This window comes from Strix aluco, chromosome 9 (assembly GCF_031877795.1).
Source record: "Strix aluco isolate bStrAlu1 chromosome 9, bStrAlu1.hap1, whole genome shotgun sequence".
NCBI lineage: Eukaryota > Metazoa > Chordata > Aves > Strigiformes > Strigidae > Strix > Strix aluco.
The window spans coordinates 26,081,924-26,107,695 of NC_133939.1; the positions used below are offsets into that span (position 1 = coordinate 26,081,924).

Below are 25,772 nucleotides of genomic sequence, written 5' to 3' on the forward strand. Positions count from 1 at the left end.
TAGGAGAATCATCTCTATACTAGGTGTGAAGGTGTATAGCAGATTATTAATAGTTCTGGATAATTAATTTTGTACTGACATTGGAAAGATCCTCTTCATAAAAGAATAGGGGAGTTTTTGATGCTGGCTTGGTGTTCCCCATCACTGCCATTTAATTTAGCTCAGTGTTAGTCTCAGACATCTGCAGTTTGTAACTGAAGGTTTCAGCTTCATTCACACTGAACTAAAATCACATACAGTGAAATAAAATGATACGCGAATAATGCTGGCGTTTAAGATGGCATTGTTAGGCTTTGGTGGTAACATGCTAATGAGATTAACGTGAGCAAAAGAGTCAACGGCTCTTGTAGGCTTTTTTCGGTTTATCAGTGGGTTAAGGAAGAAGGTGTGCTGTTTATATTAAGAGGGTAATGATAATCTCAGTCTCTGATATTTCATGTAGAAATTGGGCTAAGGAGTAGCAGTCAGGTTTGCTTTTGACACGGTGGTTTACGTCCTAATCTGCTAAACTGGTTGTCAGTAATTCACATAAATTTACTTCAGTAGTTTTGAGGAAAATACCTTATCTCTTATAACCCCTAGTACTTGGTAGTCTTGGTGTACTCTTCTGAAATACTCAGTTTAATTACACTGTTGTTTAAGATAAAGAACAATGTACAGACTTGTCTTTATGTTATAAAGCTTGCATTTTGCCGAAGTGTTTAAATAAGTAAAAATGTGTGGGTAAATAAAAATACTATAAAGATGAGACATTGAAAAAGTTAGGTTCTCTGGTCTGTTTGATAGAAGAATTGTGCCTCTATATTTTGCTATTTGTAACAAAATACTTTCTTTTTGCTCTACTGTCCCCAGAGTTCATTTTTTTTGTATGTAGTTTTGTATGCAGTTTGGAAGCTAGTGTTTTGTCAGGAGATGACCATATTTTAACTGGTAATTTATTTTACAAACTGTATTTATGCAACTCTTTTAAGGTATTAAGATAGAATGGAAATCTCTCTAAAGCAATAGTTTGTTGGATGCAGATTTACCAAGTGGAGAATGTATGTGAAGAAGAGATGCCCGAGGAATCAGATTGTGTCCATATGGCTAGAACACCTACACCACCCACTTTGTCTCCACCAGCCATAACCTTGGGGAATGGAGAGGCACTTAATTCAGAAGATCCTTTGTCAGGTGAGAACAAATGTCAAACTAAGGTAGCTGTTCTGCTTAGAAACTTCTGCTAGTTAATAAACATTTATGATTTTGATCTTTTTTTTTATAATTTAGTGGTATTGTTTTTTAAGTAAAAGAAACTATACGAAGTATATTAGAAATCCGTGTGATAAAATGAATGACTCAGTCCCAAAGATTTAGCTTATATATGTATTTAGATAGCATGTAGCATGGAAAACCAATGAAAATTTTTCTGCAGTGAATTACAAGATACACATGCCTGTATCAATTGTCCTGCAAACTAATGTAACTTCTCCAATGTACTAAATACACAAATATATACTCTATGTATAGTATGTGTATATATAGTGCTATACATAAAACTGGGTGCTTAGTGGCTTGATGTTGTATATATTTGTGACCATGCAGGTTACTGAGGCTCAAAGCATCCCTGAAAATAATTTTTCTCTTTAGAAATACCTCAGGTGTTCAGTCCTGAGAATCTAATGTTTGAAAATACTGGTTTATGCTTTGACATTGATTTATGATTTGTTTAGGTAATTAATGGCCAACTGTGCTTCTAGTTAGTAGGTACTGAGTAAAGGAAAATATTTACGTGAGAACTGTTTGTTTGTTGAATAGTATGTCAGGGAAAACAATCTTGTTTCAAAGGTAAAATCTATAAACCATAGGGAAGAGCCTGTGTTATGGGATGATGGGTGCAGAGATGGGTGTGTTTATCACCTCTTTATTTCTAGAATTCTGAGCCAACGGTTGGACATAAGTGATAAAAACATGACATACTTCGTTATTTTTTTCAGAACATGGGGGAATACCTTCAGTGACATCATCAGTCAGTGCCTCAGTAATTAAATCTCCATCTGATCCCTCACATGCTTCTATTCCACCACCACCTCTTTTGCTTCCAGCAGCAACCACAAGGAGCAACAGCACATCAATGCCCAATAGCATTCCTAGCCTAGAAAATAAACCTCCACAGGCTATTGTTAAACCACAGATCCTGACCCATGTTATTGAAGGCTTTGTGATTCAGGAGGGGTTAGAGCCGTTCCCTGTAAGTGTAAAGGTTGCTATGAATTTTTTACTCCTAATTTTTGAAACAAACTATTTTTAACGATGATGTTATTTGTGGCTATTAGCTATTTAGATCTTGAATCATTTTTCAAATGTTGGGTTTGACCTTTTTTTCAGTGATTGGTAACTTGTTTCTTAAGAGAATTCAGTATTCTTTTATACTGTTTGTGTGTTTTGCATATATAATCGGAATTCATGCTACTGTTTGGCTTCCCAGTATCACTGGATGACAAGGACTAAATGCAGAGACACAGCTGAGTAGATAGGCTATATCTGGGGGTAACTACAGAGAGTGATTTTAGGCTGCCTTTTTCAGTAACTTTGTTTTGTGTGTGTTTGTCTTCTAGATAGCTCAATTTAAGTGATACCTTAATTTAAACATCTGAGATGAGTCTGTGTTAAAATTCTAAAATGTTAAAATTTTTGTTGTTTGAAGCACTTACTGAGCTTGTTGTGGTTAGTACTGTATCTGGTAAGAATTACTGTTGAACATTTTAAATGCACAAACGGACAGTTTAAAACCTATGAGCCTGCCTTATTAACTTTAATATGTCTCTCATTTTCCCATTCCTTCATCTCTCTAGATATGTGTTTGTTCCTTTGTTAAATGTAGTTGCAAACTCTGCAGAGCAGGAGTGAGCCTTTGTATTTCTTTGAGAAATGGTGTTTAGAGCTTTGGTACTATATAATAATGATTAATTGGTATGGAATAGAAACTGTGATTCTAGTCGCAGTTACAACTGTTAAGTTACAAATACTATTTTCCATTATTTGTTGTTCAATTAATCACTGTTGCTTTGCTTTTATTGCAATAGGTAAGTCGTTCATCTTTGCTGGTAGAACAGCCTGCAGAAAAAAGATTGCTAGTGGAGGGTCAAATCATGAGTGTTGTGTGTGTTGAATCAGACTTACAGAATACAAAACATGCGGACAACTCATCGGACACAGAGATAGAGGATATGATTGCAGAAGGTTTGTAGTTTTTGTTTGAATATCCTTTTTTTCTTCAGTTCTGTATGTATTGCAGAATCCGAACCCGTCTGTACTTCTAGCATCTTTATCCACTCTTTATACTATCTCTAATAGAAACTATTTTCAAATGTTTTTTACTAGCTACACTTCATAACAGCAGTTGCTGTAGCTGCACATAAATATGAAGAAGCTGTGCACTTGTTCTGCTTAGAATAGAGTGGTCTCTGGCACAATCACAAGCTAAATTGAGTTCCCCATGCTGTAGCTGACATAATCATCATCGTGGATTTTTTCAGAACTTGCCAATCAACTATTTTGGATGTGTTAACACCACTATTACTGTTCAAGCCCAAACGTAGGTAGACTCATGAGTGTTATGAAATGGAAATTAAACATAGCATGGCCCAGAAAAGCCAAGTTATTCTTTAACTCTCATTTTTCTATAGATTCACCCAGGATTTGAAAGTCCAGAATTTTTCAGCCACCGCTTGATTTTCTATTCCACAGCTTGAGCAATTGCACAGAAGCTGCTTTTGGTGACCTGTTTAAATTTGTCTTAATGCAAGTCTTGGTTTCATTCTCTTAAAATAGTTCTTTTCCCTCTTTCATATCAAAACTGTAGTGAGTGGGGTAAGAAGGGGCAAATACAGTGACTGTTACTGCCACAGGTCTGCATCGGGGGAGTGGCTGGAAAAAGTCAGGATGGCGTGTCCTGAGCAGTAGCAAGTGTTGCCATAGCTGTGCTTGAACTCCTTCCCACTCCAGGCATTGTAAATTGTCACTTAATTAAAACAGTCCATCCTCTGAGCTTTTCTCACAGGAACTTTAAAGACAGCAACACTGATGGCAGTTTGTTAGCTACTGTGGTTTCTGCCTTGGTGAATGGTACTGAAGTGCAGTAAGGAAGTTGGCTCCATCCGTTGTGTATCTCAGCAAACAAATTAGACTATTAGATTCTGATAAATCATTGCAGTAAAAAAAATACTGTATATCCATTACTGCTTGTAAGTGTATTGGGTCGGACCCAAGTCAAGGATTGCAAGCTAAAAAGCTTGCTCTAGAAAGCATTCTGAATTCAAGAAGAGTATTTGTTGGTAGTGAAGTCAAGTAAATCTGGTTGGAATTTTTGCTTAAGGCTGATTTGATTTACTGCTCAGGCAATATGTATCTCTGCTTAAAATTAAGAGTATATTTTTACTTGCAGCATTGATTTGTAGTAGGAGCTGGTTTAGCTTGGAAGCACATCACTGGAAGGAAATATTGATGGGTTGCTGTCCTCCTCCATGTTGATGTAACATCTGTGCAAAGAAGGCAGAAACTGTAGAAAAGTGCCTGAAAATGAAACATAATATTTCCTAAATTATGGCTGATTACATGATTGCATTTACTAGTATATCTCACTATAGTCCAGAGCCCTTCTTCATTTTGCAGTAACAGCCCAGTTTAGTGGCAGATATTTGAAGTGCTTTGCTTTGTAACTGTAACTTTCTTTTGGTTATGTTGTAATTAACTTGTCTACATAGAAATATGAAGGAATAATCTTTACAAAGTCCATTTTTTAAATATGTTACACAATAGTCTACTGTAAAATAATTTCAGGCCCATACCTTATTCTTCACAAACCTTCACATAGGCATGTCACTAAATTTTAGAAGGCAAGCATCTGACATATTAATAGTGAAAGGTTGCAGTGTGACTGGAAGTTTTCTAAACCTTTGTTTAATTTAAACTTGCTGCTATTTTTTTGGTATTGTCTCCCAGTGAATGCTTCCATTTAACCAGTTCTTTGAGAGGAAGTCCAGTGACATGAAAGCATCGAGCACAAGAGGCTTTAAAACCAAAAAAAGTCATCTGGTAAATGGCGTTGACATTTTTTGGTTATTTTACAACTCAGTGGAGTTATACTACCTTTCTACATACAAAATGAGACTTGTAAATCTCTTAGCTCATGACTGTGCTTAGTAAATTGCTTCATAAATTGCTATTAAATGAACTTGCTTTCTTGATCAAGAGTACAGCTCTTTTTTAATAACTTGTTTCACCCAGTATATTTAAAAAAAAAAATTTTTTTGCTGTATGGTCTATCTTCTGGAATGTTTGAAGCTCTGTTTGCAATCGTTATTTTGCCCTTAGTTTATTACACTAGATCTTAATTCAGTTTTCAGTAGTATTCCCTAAGAACTTTTCAGTATTAACACTGTGTTGTTTCTCAGATTTCAAACAGCTTGTCTGTTGTTTTATGAAATTATTCAAACACTCATGTTTTTGTTTTTAGTTATTGTTCCTGACAGCGGTGTTAGGTTTATGTACACAATTTGCAACTACTCATTAAATGAGCTAGTAGGAAACATCCAGCATTGAGAGAGAGCCCCATATACAGAAGTTGAGCAAAGGTGATTTTCTGATACTAAGCCAGGGTATGATTGCACGTATGGTAGAAACACCTCATATGCAAAAGAAGAGGCTCTTAGCATCAATTTTCACTTCACTCTTGTCACTTTTTTCCACATAGCATGACCTGGACTGAGAGTGAGGGTTTTTGTTGGTTTTGTTTAGAGTGATTGATTTATTTGAAGGATGTGTCTCTGACATTTAACCTCAGTTACAAGGTTGGTCAGATTTGGTATGTTTCCAATTTCCAGTTTTTACTTCCTGTGTGATACAAACTTACTAAATTGGAGACTTGCAACATAGTAATTTTCAGTCTGACCTTGCAAGGATTTGTTGGTTCATTTATGTCATTGAGTCCTGATACATCAGATATGTTATTCAAATACCCTTTTCAGTATTTTCAGCTCTTTGCTGTGCTAGTGCTTCTTTGTTACCTTGTCAGTACAATAGTTAGTGTTTTACAAATCCATAGTTAAAATCTTTCAATTAGCCTTTGATACCTGCATTTGCGTTAGCTGGTATCAGAGCTTACAAAGTTTAGAACAAAAAGCTAGTTTGCAATTTTTGCAACTAATTACGTAAATGTAAAAGTATGAAAGCAGAAGGTGAATAGCAAGAGGCAAAGTGTGTGAAACAGTGACTCGGGTAAATTAGAAACAAGGGAGGAATGTATGTTTAGTCTTCTGAATTTTTCAGCAATGTATTTTGTGTGTGATTGCAGCCATGTGGCATGTGGTTCTTTTACTTAACCTGAATGACCACAAAATGTTACATTTCAGTTTGTGCCAGTTTCACTCCTTCGCTCCTTATGATGTATTTCACAGATGGTGCATGGGGATCAGGGCTTTTTCTTTTCCATGCCAGAAGTCAGGTTGGTTTGTGGATATGGTGGCATTATTCTAAACTATGTACAAACCATGCTCTACTCACAAAATACACTTCCAGCAGAAGAGAGAATAGACATTCACCCTGTGACGTGTATGCTGCCTTTTGGGCTTTTCTACTTTTTCTTTCACTGATACTTCTCTCAGCTGGCATTTGAGTTCTTCACAAGAAGCAGGAAAAGTGCTTCCTCATCTCATCAATAATAGGAAAATATTCTGTAAAAGTAGACTGTAAATTGGTAGATGCTATAATCCTTTTCTTTCTTATATGCAGCTTATCTTTTTCATAGATAAGATTCAGTGTTTTACTTTCACAAGTTACTTTGGTTGTAGCAGTTGGTTATTCAAAGAAAGTATTTTAAAAGGTTTTGTGTCATTTATGTATTCCAAAAGGTATTATGTCATTACAGGAAAGCTGGAATTTAGACTGTGGAACGCCTGGTTCTCTTAATGAACTGTTTATAAGAAATTCATGAGGACTGTAACACTTCTTTTTAATTGTTCACTATGTTTGAGGGCATACTTGCTCATGGACGACAGCTTGAAATTTGACAAAAAAGCCGATTAAGGCCATTGAGTAACTTAATTGAAGGTTCACTAAGGTTCAGTTCGCTCAAGATCTTTTCTGTAGAGAGTGAAATCTATGACTTGCTTAGCTTTGCATAATTTTCTGTTAATTAGAGTATTAATTAAATGTGGTAGATATTCAAAAATCTTCTACTTGCCTGCTTGAAATGAGTTTTGAACATAACTTTGTGTCATTGAAACTGACTTCCTTATTCCTCACTCTTTTCTTTAGAGGGACTGGATGAAATTGAAAATGATCTTCTGAAGTGTGAATTCTGTGGGAAAATGGGATATTCTAATAAGTTTCTGCGGTCAAAAAGATTCTGCTCCACATCCTGTGCCAAAAGGTACTCTGTCTAGTTATTGCTTATTATTGTGTGGTTAATGGAATAGCACCCAAATAGTATCTGATTTTGAAGAATAAACAGTAAAACATGACTGCCTTCTCCTGAATTATAGTATATGGGTATGGAGGACTATGGTAGATTATAATATATTTCAAGAAGATAGACAAAGGGGATTACAGTAAAATTGTGGACCTCTTTCCAGAGGGTGCTGTGAATACTGTTGGGCTTATGGGAAGGTGATGGGTATCATGGAAGAGAAATCCAGGAAGGGTTACGGAGTGTTTGGAAATCGGTGCAGAGGTTCATGGGCCACAAATCGTTATATATTTTTCCTATTCCTGTTGTCTTTGGGCAATGTCAGAGAAAGAATGCTGGGCTAGGTGGGCTTTCTTACAGTTTTATGTGATGCTAGGGGAAAAAAAATGACTGAATTTATTTTGGCATAATTGAAATGCTGCACAGACAAAACATTCTTTTACGAGAAACATTGGTTTTAGTAACAGTATAAAAATTCTTTATTTGCATAGAGTAAAATGGAAATATTCATAAACATAAATAATTTAGTGTTTTCTAAAGCTTCTCCTTTCTTGAAAATAGTAAGTGATGCTGTTTGCTTGTACATCGTTGGCACAGGAAAACGGCTGGTGTCTGTTTCTCTTTGGGTTTAGTATGCTGCTTTTATTTTGGTTAAGAGAGGAAGAATTCATAATCAACATCTGAATGTAAAATCTTCCATCATTACAGCTGGAAAATTGATATTTAATTCCAGATGTTTTAGAAATGGGGAATTGTTTCCCATTTCTAATCACCACTTAGTTCTTTTTTTGCACCAGTGCTTAGAGATCACCTTTCTTTTATGTCTGCTACTTTTTTTAATCCCCCATGTGAGACATTCCCATTTTAAGTAGTGTATTTTTGATTTGATACTTGTTGGGATACTACCAGCAAAATAATCTTAAAATGGGATTTGGCCCCTTAATCTTAAAATGTTTTCGTTTTTTTTTTTTTTACCACCATCCTCCTTTGACTGGGTATCAGCTAAGTAGGAAAAATGACAGCAAAAGATAATGTGACTTCAGGCTTTTAGTGGATGTTTTAGAGAAGCAGGATTGGACTATGTGATAAAATGCAAAGGGATTTCTGTCATGGGAAATTTTTAAGCGTGGGAAAGGTGGAACATCTTTCAGGGATGATCTACATGTGCTTGATCTTGCATCAAGGCAAGGGCTTGGAGTAAATGGCCATTGAGATACCTTTCTCTTGTGTTTCTGTGACAGCTGTTTTTAATTAGGCAGAATTTCTACAACACTGTAATTTTATGGTTACTTGATTGAATTCAGTCCAAAAAGCTATTAGTGCATTATTGAATATATCTTACTTCTTTAGGCACAGCCTTAGTTGCACTAAGAAATTTGGGCTGTTTACATCAGACAAGAGCAGTCGTTGGAATCGGAAATCAGATAGCCAAAGTCTTGGGCGACGCGGGCGTCAACCGAGTGGCCCTGATGGGGCGCCACGAGATCATTTTCTTAGACAGGTCTGTGGAATATTTGCTTAAAACTATGGCATTGTTTTGGGAATTACAAATAAAATATAATACTGTAGTATATTTGTACTACATTTTCCAGCTTCCAATTACTTATCCATCTGCAGAAGAAGATATGGCTTCTCATGAAGATGCTGTTCCAACTGCCATGACCACGCGTCTGCGAAGACAGAGTGAGAGAGAGAGAGAACGTGAACTTAGGGAACTAAGAATGAGGAAAATGCCAGAGAGCATTGACTTGTTACCGGTGGTGCAAGCTGACCCATCAGTATGGACTGTTGATGAAGTTTGGGCCTTCATACATTCTTTGCCTGGTATGTGCAATAACTTGTTCCATTTTTTTTTTTAACAGTAAACAGTAAAACTCCCTGCTTTTTAGCATTAGTGTGATGAGGAGGTGGTGTGGTTAACAGCACTAGTGTACTTGTTAGTTGGTAATAGAAACTGGAATGTGATTTGTTTCCTCTTGCTTGTTCCTTCAGCACAAATCACATGTTGATAGAACTAGTCCCACTTCTGCTGTTGCACCCCAGTTGATGGAGATCAGAGCTGTTCCTCCCTTCAGTCTGACTTCTCTCAAGAGGTCAGTAGAGAGATCAGACACACTTCTTCTCTTTTACATTTCTTTCTTCTCTTCCATCCTTACTTGCTGCTTATTCAGTAGAAGAAGCAAGAAGGGAGTTATTTTCCTTTATACAACTGAAAAATTTGGAAGACCTGCCATGATACATCATTAAAAAAGAATAAGCAAGTTTCTTCTATAAAGCTAAATTTTGTTTTGCGTAGCTTTACTCAGTAACTGATATGCAGAGGACTTCTGCATACAGACTCAGGTAGAGACAGTCTGTTTTCAGAAAAAAAAAAATCTTCTCTTTATTTACAAACCTTTTCTTTAGCTCAATATTCTGTTCCCTTTATATCATCTTCAGGTTATTTGACATTTGTTTATCATTTCTTAACTATCATAAGCTTTAAAGTTTCACGCCCCTCTCTTTCCTGAGGATGCCATTCTATCTGATCAGATACTGTAATCCTTCCAGGTAACAAGGTAGGTCTCCATAATATCAGCCACTAGTGCATCACAGCACCAGAAATATTAAATGTTACAGAATACGTGCAAGCACTAAAACATTTTAATGGCTTCAGTGGCTATATAAATGCTGTTTGTGACAAACTAATTTGTGGTTTTTTCTCCAAAAGATACCACTCTAATTTCTTGTTACAATAAATAATGCCCAAGGACTGGGCGTTTATCACGTATTAAAGCTGTGTTGTCTTAAATGTTATGGAAAGTGTAGTTCTTAGTTCTGATTAAAAGTTAGCCAACTGCTACACAGTAACTGTTTTACTTTGGGGATTGTAGTTTATACGTTGTAACCTAAAATACAGAGATTTAGAGGTGTAGCCAGAGGCTACAATAAAATTCCATAAGACCTTTCTCTTTCAAATTATCTTTTAATTTTTCCCTTTCCTTAATGAAGTGGCAGCTAATTATTGTATGAGGTCTGTTTAACAAATGATTAAGAAAAAAAAATATGCTTTATTCTTTGTGAAAAGCTACCCTTTTCCAACCTTGAATGTTACAACTACTACACAGTAATAATGCAAATTAATTAAGGCTTGGATGGTGATACTTCCTTTCACGTTTCCTTTCTGTTTGTCTCTTAGACATTTGTAAATCCATCAGAAAAGGAGACTCTCTATTCTTTATAGGATTTAAATCTGAGCACACAAGAGGACATGAAATTAGTCAGTTGCTCTTATCTGGGGTGGAAAAGGAGTTCTTGACAGTGTTTTCATATCTCTGTAATAGTATACTTTTAGAACAGGGGAAGATATAAAAATGCCCAAAAGTAGACTTAACTGCAGAATAATTGAAAGCAGGAATAGAAGGTAGAACACAAATTAAAATCTGTCTGAAAGGCTCCGAGGCAGATGGAGAGATCACTGAGTTGAGAACATAAATATATAAAAAACACAAAAATCGTGGCTATGGGGAAAGAAGCTTCAAATAAACAACTGACAATGAGTGCTGTTATTCACACTGTTAGAAGACATTTGTGCTGCCATACAGCCAGGCATAACTGACTGTTTCTGCTTAACAGATGTCCAGAAAATCTTTCGAGGAACCTTTTGCTTCCACAGTGTTCTTCACTGGAAAGGGGCCCTCAGTTACTTGGGACAGTCCAACCGCTGAAGAGTCCTTTTTCTTATGTTGTAGGCCTCAATAACCTGAGACCATCTTATTTCGTGTTCAGAAAAAATAGTTTATCATTAAAAAAAACCAACCCAGCAATTAGTTTAAAGTTGTTCTTGTGAAGTGAGTTACTGCTGTGTATAGAATATTCGCTCAGATAACAGATGATAAATGTGTTTGAGACAGTTACACTAAAGCTCATAAATCAAAATTCTGTTTACTTAACCCAGTGGTGGCATCATACAGATAGAATTAACACCTTTTGGAAACTGTAGCTATGTGAATTTTCTCATCGAGTTGTATGTAGCAGTAGAATACATGTATCTTTTTCTTGCTGGAAAGAACCCACTTGAATTATGCTGGATTGCTATTTCAGTGGTATTTTGCCTGTCTCTTCCAATTGTGAGATCATGTCAATTGTTCCTCTTAATGAAATGAAAAAGCTGTCTTTGATAGGACTTGAAATTTCCAGTGAGTATTTCTCCAATAATTACAGTGTAATTAAAGGCTGTAATGAAAATTACTTTCAGATTACCTCGGAATTCCCCGTCGTAATATTGAACGCCTGCATATACCTTAGATTCTACACGCTAAAGGGATGAGCACTGGAAACTGCGTAGCTGAAAAGCTCTAGTGTGGGTAGAGTCATTGCATCTAAGAATGCACATTTCTAACCCAGTAATTCTTTTTTCTGTTGCCTTGTAGGTTGTCAAGATATTGCAGATGAATTTAGAGCACAAGAAATTGATGGACAAGCTCTCCTCTTGTTGAAGGAGGATCACCTTATGAGTGCAATGAATATTAAGCTTGGACCTGCATTGAAAATCTGTGCACGCATCAATTCATTGAAAGAATCCTAGGGGGTGAACATGAAGGTTTAAACAACAGTTTCTCAGTGACAGAACCGACAGTAATATGCCGACATCTTCACTGTGGCATGAGTGTTACTGTGATGTTTTGTTAAATATATGGGGTTTTCCCCACATAAAGACTCCAAAATGTTCCTTTGATTATACCAGGTAGTCCTCTGTAGTTTCCAACAATTAATAGGTTCATGGTAAAGCCTGAGTAATACTTTGAGTTGAAGTGGGAGTTCATGGAAAAACATGAAGTAAAATATGCTGTGATACGTTAAATATTCCCCAACGTGTACTTTATCTTATGTTTGATTAACACTCCCAGCACCCACCCCAATCTAAACACCGTTTAAATTGTGTTGCTGTATTCTGCAAGATTTTTCCCACATACAGCAGTTTTTGGACTGAAATAACACAAGTGTCCACAGACCCTGTGGAAGCACTAATGACAGTAAAATGCTATGCATTTAGTTGTGCTCTCTGAGTTTCTTTTAGTCTTGAGCAAATTGTTTGTAAGAGGTAGGTTGGCAGCCAGTTTTCCTCGTGTAGCTTACCCTCATCTCTGCCGCTGTAGTATTTTCTTGAAGTCTGGAAATACTATAAACCATGTAGATGTTTCATCAAAATCCTCATCGTCAGGCTACTGAAATGCAATGGCGTGACACTCTTGCCAGAGGTAACTGAAGCACATGTTACTTTACTCTTTGTATGCTGCTATGCACTAAGAGGGCATTAAGATATTAGGTTTGTAGTTTCGCATGCTGCTAGTTAAACTAGACCAGCAGTTCTCAAATGGGGGTTCAGAAGGCGTGAGAATACTTGAGGTTCAGGTTCCCAAATGCCTGGGCGTGAGGGGCTGAAAACTGCAGCCAGAACTAGCTCATGTTGAGACAAGTGTACTTTAAAGACTGGAGGTAGAGAAGGGATAGCATAGCTCAGATGATCTTTTCTTGATACCTCTTCTACCTTGTCTTTCCCTGTAGTGCATTCCCATTGCCTCACTGGAAACTTCCAAGCACCTTTTATTTGTCCACTGGCTAGTGTGAGCTGGGCTTGCAGTAGTCTGAGGAAGGAGCACGGTGAGTTGCTCTATGTGGTCCCTTCAGAACTTGGTGTAGGAGCAGCTGCTGCTGCAGGGAGGGAGCCTGGAGCTGCAGGTTGGCAGGAGCAGTGCCACTGGTGGGCAGCTCCAGGAGAAATCTCTAGGGTCCCTGCTTTGACCCTCTACGGGGAGATTTTGACTTGGATGCTGCAGACCCAGGTGGTGGGATTTCAGTGTCTCCCTCCATCTTCCCCCTCTTGCACTGTATGTGGAACAAATACGTGTTTCCCGAGTTACTGACGCGCTCGGAAGCTGCTTGGGCTCAGAAGCAGCCGCACCTTCTTGGCCTTTGCTTCCCCATCACCTGCGTGATCCATGCTCGTGGATGTATTTTGTACCTCTGTTCCCTCCCCTTTGCAGCTCCACTCCCCTTATGTACAGACCTAGATCCTAAGCTCTTGTATAGGGAAAGAAGGGCATGTGTGCCAATGGAGTCATTGTATATTTGAATTAAATATGTGTATGTGTCTGCAAATAATGTATTTTGTATTTTATGCAAATTAATGCATAATATGTAATTGTGTAGGGAGATGGTCAGGGGGACTGTAAAGTATTCCTGAAAAGAAGAGGAACTGATCTGAAGTTTGAGAACTGCTGACCTAGATCAAAAGGAGTCAATGCACGTACACTGGCTGAAAGGAAGGTTTATGACAGGTAGATTAATATGTATATTATTTAACTGATGACCTTAAAGAGTAAATTGGGATTACAGAAAAATCTGTGCTTCATTTTCCTTTAATTAAACTATTGCTTTGTTTCTACTAACAGACTTTCTACCATGATCCTCCAGAGATCAACATTAGAATCATTGTTTTTAATTACAACTGTTTGAGCTTACTAATAGCAGATGTTATTAATATTTTTATTAACCACTGAAGCTCCAAGTTAGGACAACCCATTGCTGTTACGTGCTAGTATGTGGTGAGAGCCCTTATCGAAATGGCACCAAAGGCTGTAGAGAATTAATTGATGTCTGGGTTTATTTTGGAGGGAAGTTGCTAAGCACTTTCTAATTTGTTTTTTCTGTCTTCAGTTACTGTTGTAAAATAAACTTCTTAGTTGAAGGTTCAATGTTTGGCAATGTTCATTTGAAAGAGATTCAAATGATGGAGACAGTAGGTTCCCATTTGTAGCATTTCTGTAAGATACACAGTGTAGCATATCTGTAACATATGTTCTAAAGTATACCTTCTGTTTTGATGAGCTAATTGAAGACTAAAGATATCTTAGATATTTATCCTTTGGCTTTTGTCTTAAAGTTTTATTATTTTTATACGAAAATTTCACTGGCTAATTTTTAATCTGTCTTCTGATTGTATTGTTCTTTGGCAATGTAAAAAGTAGGTATACGTAAATGTGATTTGATAATGGCTTAAGGCATATTTGAAAATGTGGACTTATGAGTCTTATTTAGACCTGCAGCTAATCACAGTGTTGTTACATGCATGAAAATTTCATAGCTGTTTTAATTTTGCTTTATTAGACAGCTTTCAGGAGACCTTCTACAGCTAGTGTTTATATACGACTCTCGGACATAATCACTGACAGATGCCAGGAGCTCAGAGTAGACCTGATTAATGCACGTCTGTTCTGGTTCTTCTGGTACGCTACATTTTCTGTGGTTTTGGGAGAGCCACAGATAGTGAGTTATGCTTTAAATATTCATGAACGCAGCAACTAAGAATGTGGGCCTTATGCATATTGAAAGTTTTTTCTCCTTCACTGATTTTGGCATTAAGCAAGAACTTAAAAGCAGACACAGCTATACTAACCTCTGCTGATAGAAATGCACGTGTACTGGAGTGTTTGCCAGTATAGCTGTGTCAATAAAGTCAGTTTAAAAAAAAAAAAAAAAATCACACCTGTACGTGAAAGTAGGCTGGACAACTTCCAAGTGCAACTGAAGTCTACTTTGGCAGCTTTTGAATTTATTCAAAAAAGCAATATAATACTTAGAGTAATATTCCTCCAGAACCATTTTGCATACCAATCACTTGTTTCTCTGTAGGGTTTATACTACTATTTCCCATGGCTTTCCCCACAAATTAAGCTAGACCATCTTGCAAAAGAGGAAGTATTGCAGATTTTAATTGACTGGTTTTTAACACTTGCTCCCACTGGATGTGTCTACACGAAACCCTTTTCGTTAGCTTTATTTCCTGGGGTTTTGTTTTCTGCATTCAGACTGCTGCTGTTGTGGGCTACACCTCACGGTAATCCCTGCAATATTTAAATTCCTGTAGAAAGGAATACAGGATGCCATAGGATCTTGGCTCAAAAGGGAGATATGTTGGATGGTTTTTTCCCTTCCTTTTTTCTCCACTAGTCTCTGTCTTACCCTGCTCCATAATACCAACTGCAGCAGTAGCTCAGGGCAAAAGCCTTTTGCAGAGCACTGGGCTGAATGTGCCTGTCAAAATTTCTTCCAATAGAATTATAACTATTACACTTGTCATAGCTTCAGAGTTTATATTTGGGGTTTTAAAGAAATGCACCTAAATGGGCATGCAGACTCACTCCCCTGCTTAATCTGGATCATATCACTCAGCAACCCTGCTTTGCAGCAGAATCAGAGAATTCCAGCAAGGAAGCTCGGTCACTTCCACTGACTGAAGTACTCAGGGAGCTGTAGGCTGCTCCTTGTTCAAAAACAAGCATTGCCAATGAATTGCTGACTTCTCCCAGCCAACCCATATTGCCTCACATTTGGCACACTTGTGACTTTATCACCTTGCTTACATAGAGAATAAAAAAATAACCATCTTGTCAGGTTAAACTGCCAGTTGTCTTGGATCACCAGAGAATGTTTGAAGGGTTTTTAAACAGACTGCATCATAAATCCATTCTTTACCCATTAATCCATCATATTTTTTTCCAGAAATTAAGTTCTTGATGGAGGGTAAAACTTTTGCTAGATTTGTGTCAATGAGATCTCTGAAATAGAAGGTTTATGTCCTGCATCTGCTTACTCATTTCCTTCCTGTGAAAGCAGTTTTTTTTTTTTTCTCCTAACTTCTTTTTGGACAAATCACAAGTGGGAATCCAGCCTTTTGGATAGAACAGAGTCCATCATAACTGTAGATGTGGCACCAAGAGGAAAGGAATGGGATAAAAACAAGTATTTGAGCAGGCTTACAATAACTTTTGCATCACTTCTTAAGATTAACTGTAAGGAAATGTTCAGGTATAAAACCATTCAACTGTAGTTTGAATGAAAGTTTATATAGTGAGACTTTGCTGGGGGTAGTGTGTCACTGCCTGGCATTCCAGTTAGAAGTATTGCCTATTCCAGATGGTTGTTCTCATTTTAATATCACAATATCAGTGCAGAAACTTACAGCCCAATAGCTTAAGAAATTTCTTACACATTGACAAATCATAGCTCTAAGTGATCAAAGAATTCAGTGACAGTCCCGGTTTTGCAAATAAATGGACACCCACATAGTTTATGAGTAGTTTTTCTGATTGTATCGGGACTGTTAATATTAAGCATGTGTATAAAAGCTTGCAGGGTTATTTTCTTACCAGTATTGTGTAGAGATGTCCCATTAGCACATATATAGATATATAGTTGTCACTCATTAGCCAGACTTACTCATCAGTTATTCTAGGCTGCAGATAATGACCCTGCAAAAGAGTCAGTCTCAGATCCTTTTTTTTTAACATTCACCCAAGTGAGTTTATTAGAGGTGGAGAGAAACTAACATTTTTAAAGTATTTTGTTTTAAACATATGGTTTCTGTTGAATGCTGAGTGGAACAGGTATGAACAGAGCTATAAATGTGTAATTTCAATATAAGGTGTTAATAATTGCTCATAATGAATTAATTTTTAATTCTTGCACAGTGAGCTGCAGTTTCAGACAGGAAATATTGTGAGGAAAAAGAAATGTAACTCATTTAATGCTTAGTTCATTTAAGCTAAGCCTAAATTAAGTTTATTTTAAAGGAATTTGCCTTTAGGCATGAGAATTCTTTAAACCCTATCAGTTCTATTTCGTTGCATCCAGTGGATGGCTTTGCAAATAGCAACATTTAAAAAAGAGATGGTAATTGTGGTACAGATAAGTGCCTGCAGTGTAGATGCTGTGTCGACTGTTTGAGGAAGCTGTCCCTAATGTAGTCTGAGCTGAGGGACAGCTTGTGCCCTGCAGTCAGAGCCTGGGACATAGGCTGTGCACAGAAGCAGGTAGCACACATTACCCTAATCCGTATCAATCAGACTGATTTGTTTTTACCCTCTTCATAACTTGGAGGAGCTCTATCACATGCCATTTCCTTCTCCATATAGATTTCTCAGTGTGCTTTTTGCCCTGTTGGGTGTCAGCTGTGTTTGGCTGGAACATGTTGTGTCCTACTTGTCCCCTGGGTCTCATGGCCAGCACTTCCATGTGTATTCAAGGCCCCCATCCTAAGCTGCTGTGTGGGTTTGTGTAACCTCTACATTAAAACTTACACACACCTGCTCATACATTTGAAGGTTGTGCACATTATTTACCGATCTCTTACAGTGAAGTGGAAGGAAAAAACAAAATTCAAAGATGTGAATATGCTTGTAATTGAAGGTACGTAGTGAGCGTATAGTCTAGGTTTTGTAACCATTGATCTAACTTTTCCGAAGCACAGTTCTGGGAGTCAGTGTTATGAACAGATTTCACATTAAAAAATTTTAAACTTCCAGCATGTATTAGTTTCCTGCTGGATTATCCAAAATGACTGTGTATAGTAAGGAACTAGAAAAAGGAGATCTAAAGAGATTTTTTCCAACTAGAAAGAATTACAATTTGAGCACAATTGTACATTCATGGAAGAGTGATCATAAATATCATTTAAGTGCAATACATAACACTTAAGGAGCATTTTAATTGTGCATAAAAAGCACTGTATGGTTACGTAGGGTTGTTGAAAGGCTTATAGTATTGTTCATAGGTACTAAATCAGGGTATCCTTGCTGATTATGGGATTAGGCTAGAAGCACAAATATAACCGATTCATGAGGCATATCTGCTTTGCGGGTGAAGTCAGGTCAACCTGTGGGAAGACTCGCGTTGTCCTCTGCTACCTGGCCAGTGTATTGGCAGCCAGGATGTTGCCGACCTCTGGCAGCTTTTTGCAAAGTCATTGTTTGAAAGAACAGTGAGATATTCTGCATACCCAACTTCCTTTTTAAGTAGCCTTTGTGTTACAGTGTTAGCAAACCCGTACTGGTCAGGAAAGAAGTGTGTGAAGAATGAAGGGTTTTATTAATGAGTTCCAAAGCTTCTATTTGGAGTTGAAAACCCAGAATATCTCATTAAAATCAATGTTGATTTTTAAGGGATTCTTTATAGGAGGAAAGTACAGAAGTTTCTCATAAAGGGTTAACACTTTAGCTGCTGTTACCATTAATATCAAATAATCCTGTAAGAATTAAAGACTGTAAAGTATTTGAATGGTATAAGGCCATTAGTTGCTGGCACAGCACAAGAAGTAATGTGCAGAGGAGATAGATACAGCAGTGGTTGTCTGTAGTTTTTATTATTTCAGAGATTCCCACCTTCCCAGCATAGCTTCTCTCCTCTTTCTGTCTGGCAGTGGAACTGTAATCCTGTTCCACAGAGCAATGGTTTATGTGTATGGCTGGGTTCAAGGTTCAGCGTTAGGACTTCCCAGAAGCACCAGATAAAAGAAAACGCACAGAGGAAAAGACGTAGTCGTTAGGAGGATAATAGGATAAAGATCACTTCGCAACTGGTATCTCCCTCCATAAAAAGGATAAAAGTGGGCTTACAGAGAGCTACTATTAATGTATTTTAAACTAGTTGCTTAGGAGGCTCAGACGCCACAGTTGGATGGTGAAGGCCTGTTGTGCTGCTATTAACTACTCGGTGGTGTAGCAACAGCCTAAAGGTTGATGCTCTTTGGCACTTTTTCCCCAAAGTGTATGGAAGAACAAATTTGATAGCAATACAGTGATGTAGCATCAGTACCTTAATACTGGCTTTGGCTGCGTGTTGTGGTTTCCCTGTAAAAAATAAAATTTTGAAAACTGAAAATGGCTTTAGAGGCACTGCAGCAACTATGGGAATTCTGCCACATCAGGATAGATGGGGTTGTGTAAACTTTAATTATGGGTTGAGAAGCTGAACCACACCAATAAATAAAACACGTCAGCAGCCTTACCCAACTTCTTGCAGTTCCAGTTCTGTATACATTAATGAATTAGAAGGGTGAGACTAACCACACAAACCAGAAGCAGCTGAAGTGTATGTTCTTGAAAATTAACTTTGCCTTCATCTGGTGTTAAATGAATTTTAAATTAGGAATTTTCCCTTGCCTGCCGAGTCTGTAGGGATTAGTTATTTCATGATCTTCTGAAATGCCTGGTGCATTACTATATTTAAGATATTTGCTGGTTTTTAAAGGGAATTAAGTTTTGTAAATATTTTGTCACCCCCATTTCAGTGGGTGTCCGGTTTATATAAAACCTGAAGAAATGCTGTTGTCAAAAAAATGTATTTGGACATGGTTTATCCTCCAGCATCTCAAGCGCTAAATAACAGCAATTACAATTTGAGAGCAGGGAGTGATTGCTTAAGGTTGTTTTTCAAGTTAACATTGTACGTGCTTTCCTACCTTTAACGTGGAAATAGAATTTCCTCCAAATACACTTTCCAGCATAAAGGATGAAATAATTTGTGGTGCCAAACACTTCAAACTATGTTGCTAAGCATTGCTTCCTCTTATTGCACTAGTTTTTAAAATTCAGTTTTTGATCATTTACTGTCCTTTTGATGGCCTTTTTAACAGATTTTCCCTAAACCATTTTCTACTGCTTAAAAATGCTCATGTCCTTTTGAGTACATCACTGAAGCCTCGAAGAAATTTACCACAGACTGTGGGTGAAAGAAGCGCTATGTGGGGTGAAGTAATAAATCAGACTGATAATTGGACTGATATATTGCAGAAATGTAAGATTAATATATGATTGAGATGGGATTGTGTATTCTTATGGAGTGTTATACTGGAATATTCTTTTATAAGAAATTTTAGCCCACATAGCATTAAATTCTGCAATTAAATCTATGTCTATAATTGATATATAATAATGTAAATGATAACCCAAAAATTAAATTTTACAGTTGAAGAGCACAGTGAACTATGTAAAAATATGATCTTCACTTTGTGAATCATTTTTTTAAAAAGCACTTTCCTATTACCAAGTAGCATGTGAATGAATTTTAGATTCTCTCATTTGTTATGATCTGTAGAAGTGAAATTTCTTTTAATCTGTCTGTTAATGGGTAAATTCATCATACAAATGCTGAAACAAAGCACCTTATACTATGCTGCTTAAACTTGCTTGTAATTGCACCTTTTGTTATCCTGCAGATTTTTCTTAATGAGTATTCTTGTGTGATATCATTGTTCCCTGTGGGTCTGGGTGAATGATTAACCAACCTACAGCATCATTTACTTATATAGTTTCTATTTCAATACAACATTGTATTGTGAGTTCAGTGCTTCAGAAATAAATGCTACTTCCATTTGTCTGCTTTGGTTGTGTATCATTTATTTCTCTTCTACAAAATTAAATTAAGACCTTCATAAAACTGTAAGAATTTGAAAATTAAGAGAGTTATTTTTGCTAGAAGCCTGACTCATTCTTCCCCTACTGCAGTAGTCCCACTTCAAATTTAATTATTTTAATTTCAAAGTAATTTTGGCTTCAAAACAAAATTTATGTTAATTTAAGCCCTTCTTTAACCTCAGGCATGTATTTATGTGTAGCAACTAACCGTGTAAGAGCATATACATCTGCTGAGTATAGAGAGGAGAGTTGAACTGTTCGTGTGTTAAGCACATCCCTATTTGTTCCCCGGTTAGTGTAATTGCCACTGCATTCAAGCTTATTGCTCTGATTGTAATTATTTAGTTTTAATATGCGTATCTGTACATTAGAGGAGCAGTAGCAAAGAAATAATGAAATATCACCACCTCTCCGGTAGTTGTGAAAGTTGCATGTGTTGCACTATTTTTGTACTACATAAACAAAGTTTATATTACTAAGAGTTGTAGCTTTACATTAATTAAAACAATTTATTTCTTATTAAACAGACAACCCTTAATCTTAACAAGAAAAGATCACAGAAGTTTTAACACCTGACAGTAGATTAACGTGTACATGACTGATAAAAGGCCTCAGCTTTGAAGAAGACTTTATTGCATTTTATACTATAAAACCTGAGATCGTTCCATTTAAAGCACATGTAAAACGCTAGTCATAAACGTAAGGTTTAACCAAAAACTTGTTTTATATAAGCAGTGGTCTTTTAAACCCGTACTTTCAAGTTAAATTCTCTGAGCTGGCAGGTGCTTGCTGCCCACTGGAACCCTGCAGCATCCCACGCTCTGGTGCAAGAGCTGGACTGTAGCTCTGGAGAGGTTTCCTTGTATTATCTGTACGGACACAGTCACAGAACGTCGGAGTACACGCTTCTGTCCCACAGCACTTATTTGCAGTCTTTTCAGTCAGCAGCTCATTAACAGATTACAATTACTGTGCTGGGCTTATCAGCTGGCTCTGTGTTTTCATTGTTAAACGGCATAAAGCAGAATTTCCAGCTGACAAATGGATCTGTAGACCACATCTCCTCTGTCAGTTCAACATCGTGACATCGACACCAGTATGCTACTGCGATGAGAAAGCTGTTGATGAAGTACAGCCAGGGGACATTCATCTCCATGTAGGCTGGAATGCGAGCACCGAGAAACAAAATGATAATTTGAAGAAGAACAAAAGGTGCCCAAGTGCCAAGAAAACAGATGAGGAGTCTGGTCAGGAGCTGCCACTTAAAGCAAGCGCTGCTGTTGTTGGACACGTAGGAGAACATCAAAACAGGCTGACTGGCAAAGGAAACTACCCTGACAGACAGCAGCATGGTGATAACCTCCTTCCGACAAGCCAGGAGAGCCGTGCCCAAGAGCAGCACCATGGCACAGGAGACTGAGTAGCTCTGCACGCTGGCATAGAGAGGACACTGATAAGGAGAAAAACGGTTCTGAATTTCTAGTTCTTCATAGATAGTGGGAACTTTCAGAATACAAAAAAACCCTGACATCCATATAACAACCACAGCAAATACATAGAGTAATCTTGGACCTCTTTTAGGAAATTGAGAAGTTTGGGCTATAGTCATGTAATAATCCAGACCAGCCACAAGATATACCGGGTAATGCAAAATACCGTAGGTGAGAGAAATTATCTGAGTGAACAGGCAAATGTGGTACTTCGTAAATCGCACACCCCAGAGTGCAAAGTCCTCAAAATAGAAAATGAAAGATATACTCAGCAGCAGCGTGAAGTCAAGAAGCGCCAGTGAAACACAAAAGTATCCCATAAAACTAACTTTCACCTTCTTTTGCTTAACTTGCAACATGAAGAAATCAAGGAACACTTTGCCGAGCATAATCAGGAGCAACATGCAGCTGATTTCAAGAGGTTGGTTGACCTGGGTGTAGTGGTACTGACCAGAAGAATTTTCACAGAGTACGGCAGCCATCCTCTGACAGTGAGAACAGCAAAGTAAATATCACAGGCCACAGTGCTTCATATCTGAAAAGAAAAAAAAAAAAAAAGTTTGTAAAAATTTATTTCCGGATACCTCTACCAATTAGTTAATTCTCCATCATAGCAACTACCAAATTTACATCTGAATTTTCCTGGCACCTTAATTAAGAGCAAATATCTTCACTAACAACATCATTAAATTGTCAAGAAGTGCCTAAATTTTATATTCTTCGATTTATGTTCTTGAGAGTTAAAAGGTCAACATAGAGCTAAGTTTCTTTTCTAGCTACTGCCCTAAAGAAAGCTTTAGGAACTAAGGTTGACTATGTTCCTTTGCTTTAGAAAGTATGCGAGTCTGTCCAAGTGGGCAGAGGGATGGATGTTTCAGAGCTCCTACATATTTTGAAGAAATTAGACAACCACATAGGACAGAAATCATACAGGGCACAGGAGATGTTACAGTATGGCCTCACAGTTCATTACGCTCATAGAATCTATATGGAATTGTGACTGCAGAAATGTCCTGAAAGCAGAAAAAGCATCGACCCAACATCCTTTTTCGGTGCTAAAATTCTGGGACTCCGAGGCAATCCAAAGCACACACTTCATTAGTTGATTGAACTTTTTTGTTCATCCTTTAGCAATGCAAGTACTACAATGACAGACACCTCAGAACAGCTGTTTTTGCCCTTGGACAAGTTTCCTTATGATAACTCTTTTCTGTGTGTTAATTCCTAAGGAAGATGAACACAGGATGGTTTTGTGTATGTCAGCAAGACATGTCAGACAAAGCTGTGCGTGCTTTCTTCTCTCTTTTCTAAGAAGCTGGACAGTGTCAGCATTCTCAGCAACAGCAGAGAAAAGCTGAGAAGCCACGGCGGCCGTAAGAAGGAATTGCCTCGTAAGAGTTGAGTGATTCGCTTGTATTTAAATAGACACATTTTATTACCAGGTTGCCAGAGTTAGTGAACATTTGAGTTAGTGTCTCCTGAAAGGCAGAGTAAGAAAAGTAGAAGTACTTGGCAGTACAACTTGAGATGTATTGGCTGAACTCGGTTATAAGCCTACCTGGGCTTGCCGCTTCACTCTTCCTCTGCACAAGCACATTTCATCCTCTAAAACCTAATACATTTTACACTACAACTTAAAACAGCCTTCTGTCTGTATTTTGTCTTCGTATAGTGGGTGTTGCACTTGCGTATGCAGAAAAGCAGAAACCTGCACGCAAAACCGCACTGTGTAAGCGATGGCTCACAGCGCAAAATCACCTGCACACAGGTGGGGCCTTTCCTCTGCGGTGCAGACACCCGGGCAGGGCAGCAGAGGCGTTGGTCCTGGAACCGCGCTCAGCCTGCGGGCAGCCGGAGGGCTTGTGCCTGCTGCCCCGGCCACCCTCCAGACAGAGCCGCGGGCTGCCGGCGCCTCCCGGCCCTCCTCCCCGAGGGGTGCCCCGCTGGGCCCCACGGGCCGCCCTCGGCCCTCCCCACCTCCTCCGCAGGGCCCCGCCGGGCTGAGGGAGGCGGGGGGGTCTCTCCGAGGGGACGCCCGGGCTGGGAGCGGCTCCCCGCGGTGGGTTCCCGGCCCCTGCTCGCCCAGGAACCCACCTGCTGCGGCCGCCGCCCCTCCGCGCTCTTCCTCGGCGTGTGCTGCGGGGACCTTCCCCGGCCTCCCGCGCCGCCGCGGCCACCTCAGGCGGCAGCCATCTCCGCCCCTCCCCATCGCACGGCGACCCGGGCGGGGTGGGGAGGGGAAGGGAAGGGCTCGGCTCGCCGGGTGGGGCCGGGCTTACCCTGCCCTGCCCTGCCCTGCCCTGCCCGCCCCGAGCCCAGCCCAGCCGGTCCGGCCGCTCGCCGCCCGCTGAGGAGACGCCGCGGCGCCCGCCAGTTTCCCGCCCACCCTGGGGCGCCTCAGTGCCGGCCGGGCCGGGCCCTTCCTCACGGCAGGCGGGCGGGTGGGGAACGGCCACAGAGGGGCTAGTGTTGAGGGAAAAATAACCGCTTTGAGGAAAAGGGTTAAATATGTTGTGTTTAATCCCTCCCTCCGCACACGCCCGCTGTGACTGAGGGAAGCGAAACGAGGTGAACGCCTGGCGTTACCTGAGCGTTACCTGAGCAGCGAGGGCAGAGCAGAACGGCCCTCGTGGGACTGCTGAAATCACCATATACGTGGCAAGTAAACATTTTCTGTTCTAAATGTGTGACGTGTGTGGGAAAAAAAGGCAGCAGGGGGATGGTGGGGTGCTTCAGCCGGTGCTGGAGAGAGCCCGGGCCCTCAGGGCCAGGGGGCCGTCGCCCTCAGTCTTTGATTGCAGTGGCATGGCGTGTGGCAGCCACCACACAGTATTTAATTTACGAAGCCTTGTGTCCCCATGCTGTGTGCTTACCCACCCGCGCTGGCTTTGGGACTCAGCCCCGTTGGTAAATTGTCACCAGTTTCACCCACGCAGAGTTAGTCACGATGAGCGGGGCTGCTGATCCCCTCCCAGAGGTGCCCCTGAACGTACCCAGCAGACTTTGGAAGAACTAATTTCTGCTTCCTTCCTGCTCTTGCAGCTGGAAGGACTCTCCGTGAGGGTGTTTGCTGTCCCTGCAGGCTGGCAGAGGTTCTCCTGTCCCCATCCACCGAGCCCTCCATGGGGAAGAGCGTGGGTTATCTTGGAGCATGGTCGCACGGGAAATGCGCTGGGTTTGTGGGCTTCCACATACACATTACTCTTCCTGCACTGAACACGGTATGCCTCTAAAACTGTGACAAATCACCTTTTTGCAGCATATCTCCACTTCTATCATGAAGCCATCAAATGAATCCGAATATTGCAGAAATCAGCCAATGGTGTATTTGCAACACAGTTCAAATTTTTAACATCATGTAATGCTTTTCTAGAACACTTCTGGTTTTGAAATACAACACAAAATTGTACAAACCCCTCAATACTGTATATTGTCTTCCATAGGGGAACTTAATATTTAACTGGCAACTACATTCTGGTAATGATATAGTTAAATATCTATAAAACACTAAATATTAAGGAATATTTTACTGTGAATGTTGTCTTGGCAAAAAGATTTTTTACAAATGGCTCTCTCAGTTCTGTCTTCCTCTGAGATTCT

The 25,772-nt window shown here is 39.1% G+C and overlaps 2 protein-coding genes across 13 annotated transcripts in view; one reads left to right on the plus strand and one right to left on the minus strand.

Moving 5' to 3' along the window:
- PHC3 (polyhomeotic homolog 3) overlaps nucleotides 1–20,647 on the plus strand; it is a 35,462-nt gene extending 14,815 nt beyond the window's left edge. For 6 of the 12 annotated variants that reach the window (XM_074834286.1, XM_074834289.1, XM_074834288.1 and 3 more), the window contains 7 exons: nucleotides 1,023–1,173; nucleotides 1,977–2,230; nucleotides 3,066–3,222; nucleotides 7,297–7,411; nucleotides 8,798–8,948; nucleotides 9,040–9,271; nucleotides 11,860–20,647. In XM_074834286.1, coding sequence (XP_074690387.1) covers nucleotides 1,023–1,173; nucleotides 1,977–2,230; nucleotides 3,066–3,222; nucleotides 7,297–7,411; nucleotides 8,798–8,948; nucleotides 9,040–9,271; nucleotides 11,860–12,014 — 1,215 coding nt within the window. In that variant the 3' untranslated portion in view covers nucleotides 12,015–20,647. Of the gene's footprint in view, nucleotides 1–1,022; nucleotides 1,174–1,976; nucleotides 2,231–3,065; nucleotides 3,223–7,296; nucleotides 7,412–8,797; nucleotides 8,949–9,039; nucleotides 9,272–9,439; nucleotides 9,541–11,859 lie in introns of those variants that run through there. The other 6 variants (XR_012624332.1, XR_012624333.1, XR_012624334.1 and 3 more) reach the window with 6 other exon arrangements.
- A 646-nt stretch (nucleotides 20,648–21,293) lies between these two features.
- Nucleotides 21,294–24,383, minus strand: GPR160 (G protein-coupled receptor 160). The gene is made up of 2 exons (XM_074834296.1): nucleotides 24,267–24,383; nucleotides 21,294–22,707 (listed from the first exon to the last, which is right to left on the minus strand). Exon 2 carries the CDS (start codon nucleotides 22,652–22,654, stop codon nucleotides 21,635–21,637), a length of 1,020 nt encoding a protein of 339 aa, XP_074690397.1. The 5' UTR covers nucleotides 22,655–22,707; nucleotides 24,267–24,383; the 3' UTR covers nucleotides 21,294–21,634.
- Between the last annotated feature and the right edge of the window lie 1,389 nt (nucleotides 24,384–25,772).

Coding starts and splice junctions, on each gene's coding strand:
- GPR160 (XM_074834296.1), bottom strand. CDS start 22,654: ATGGCTGCCGTACTCTGTGAAAATTCTTCTGGTCAGTACCACTACACC.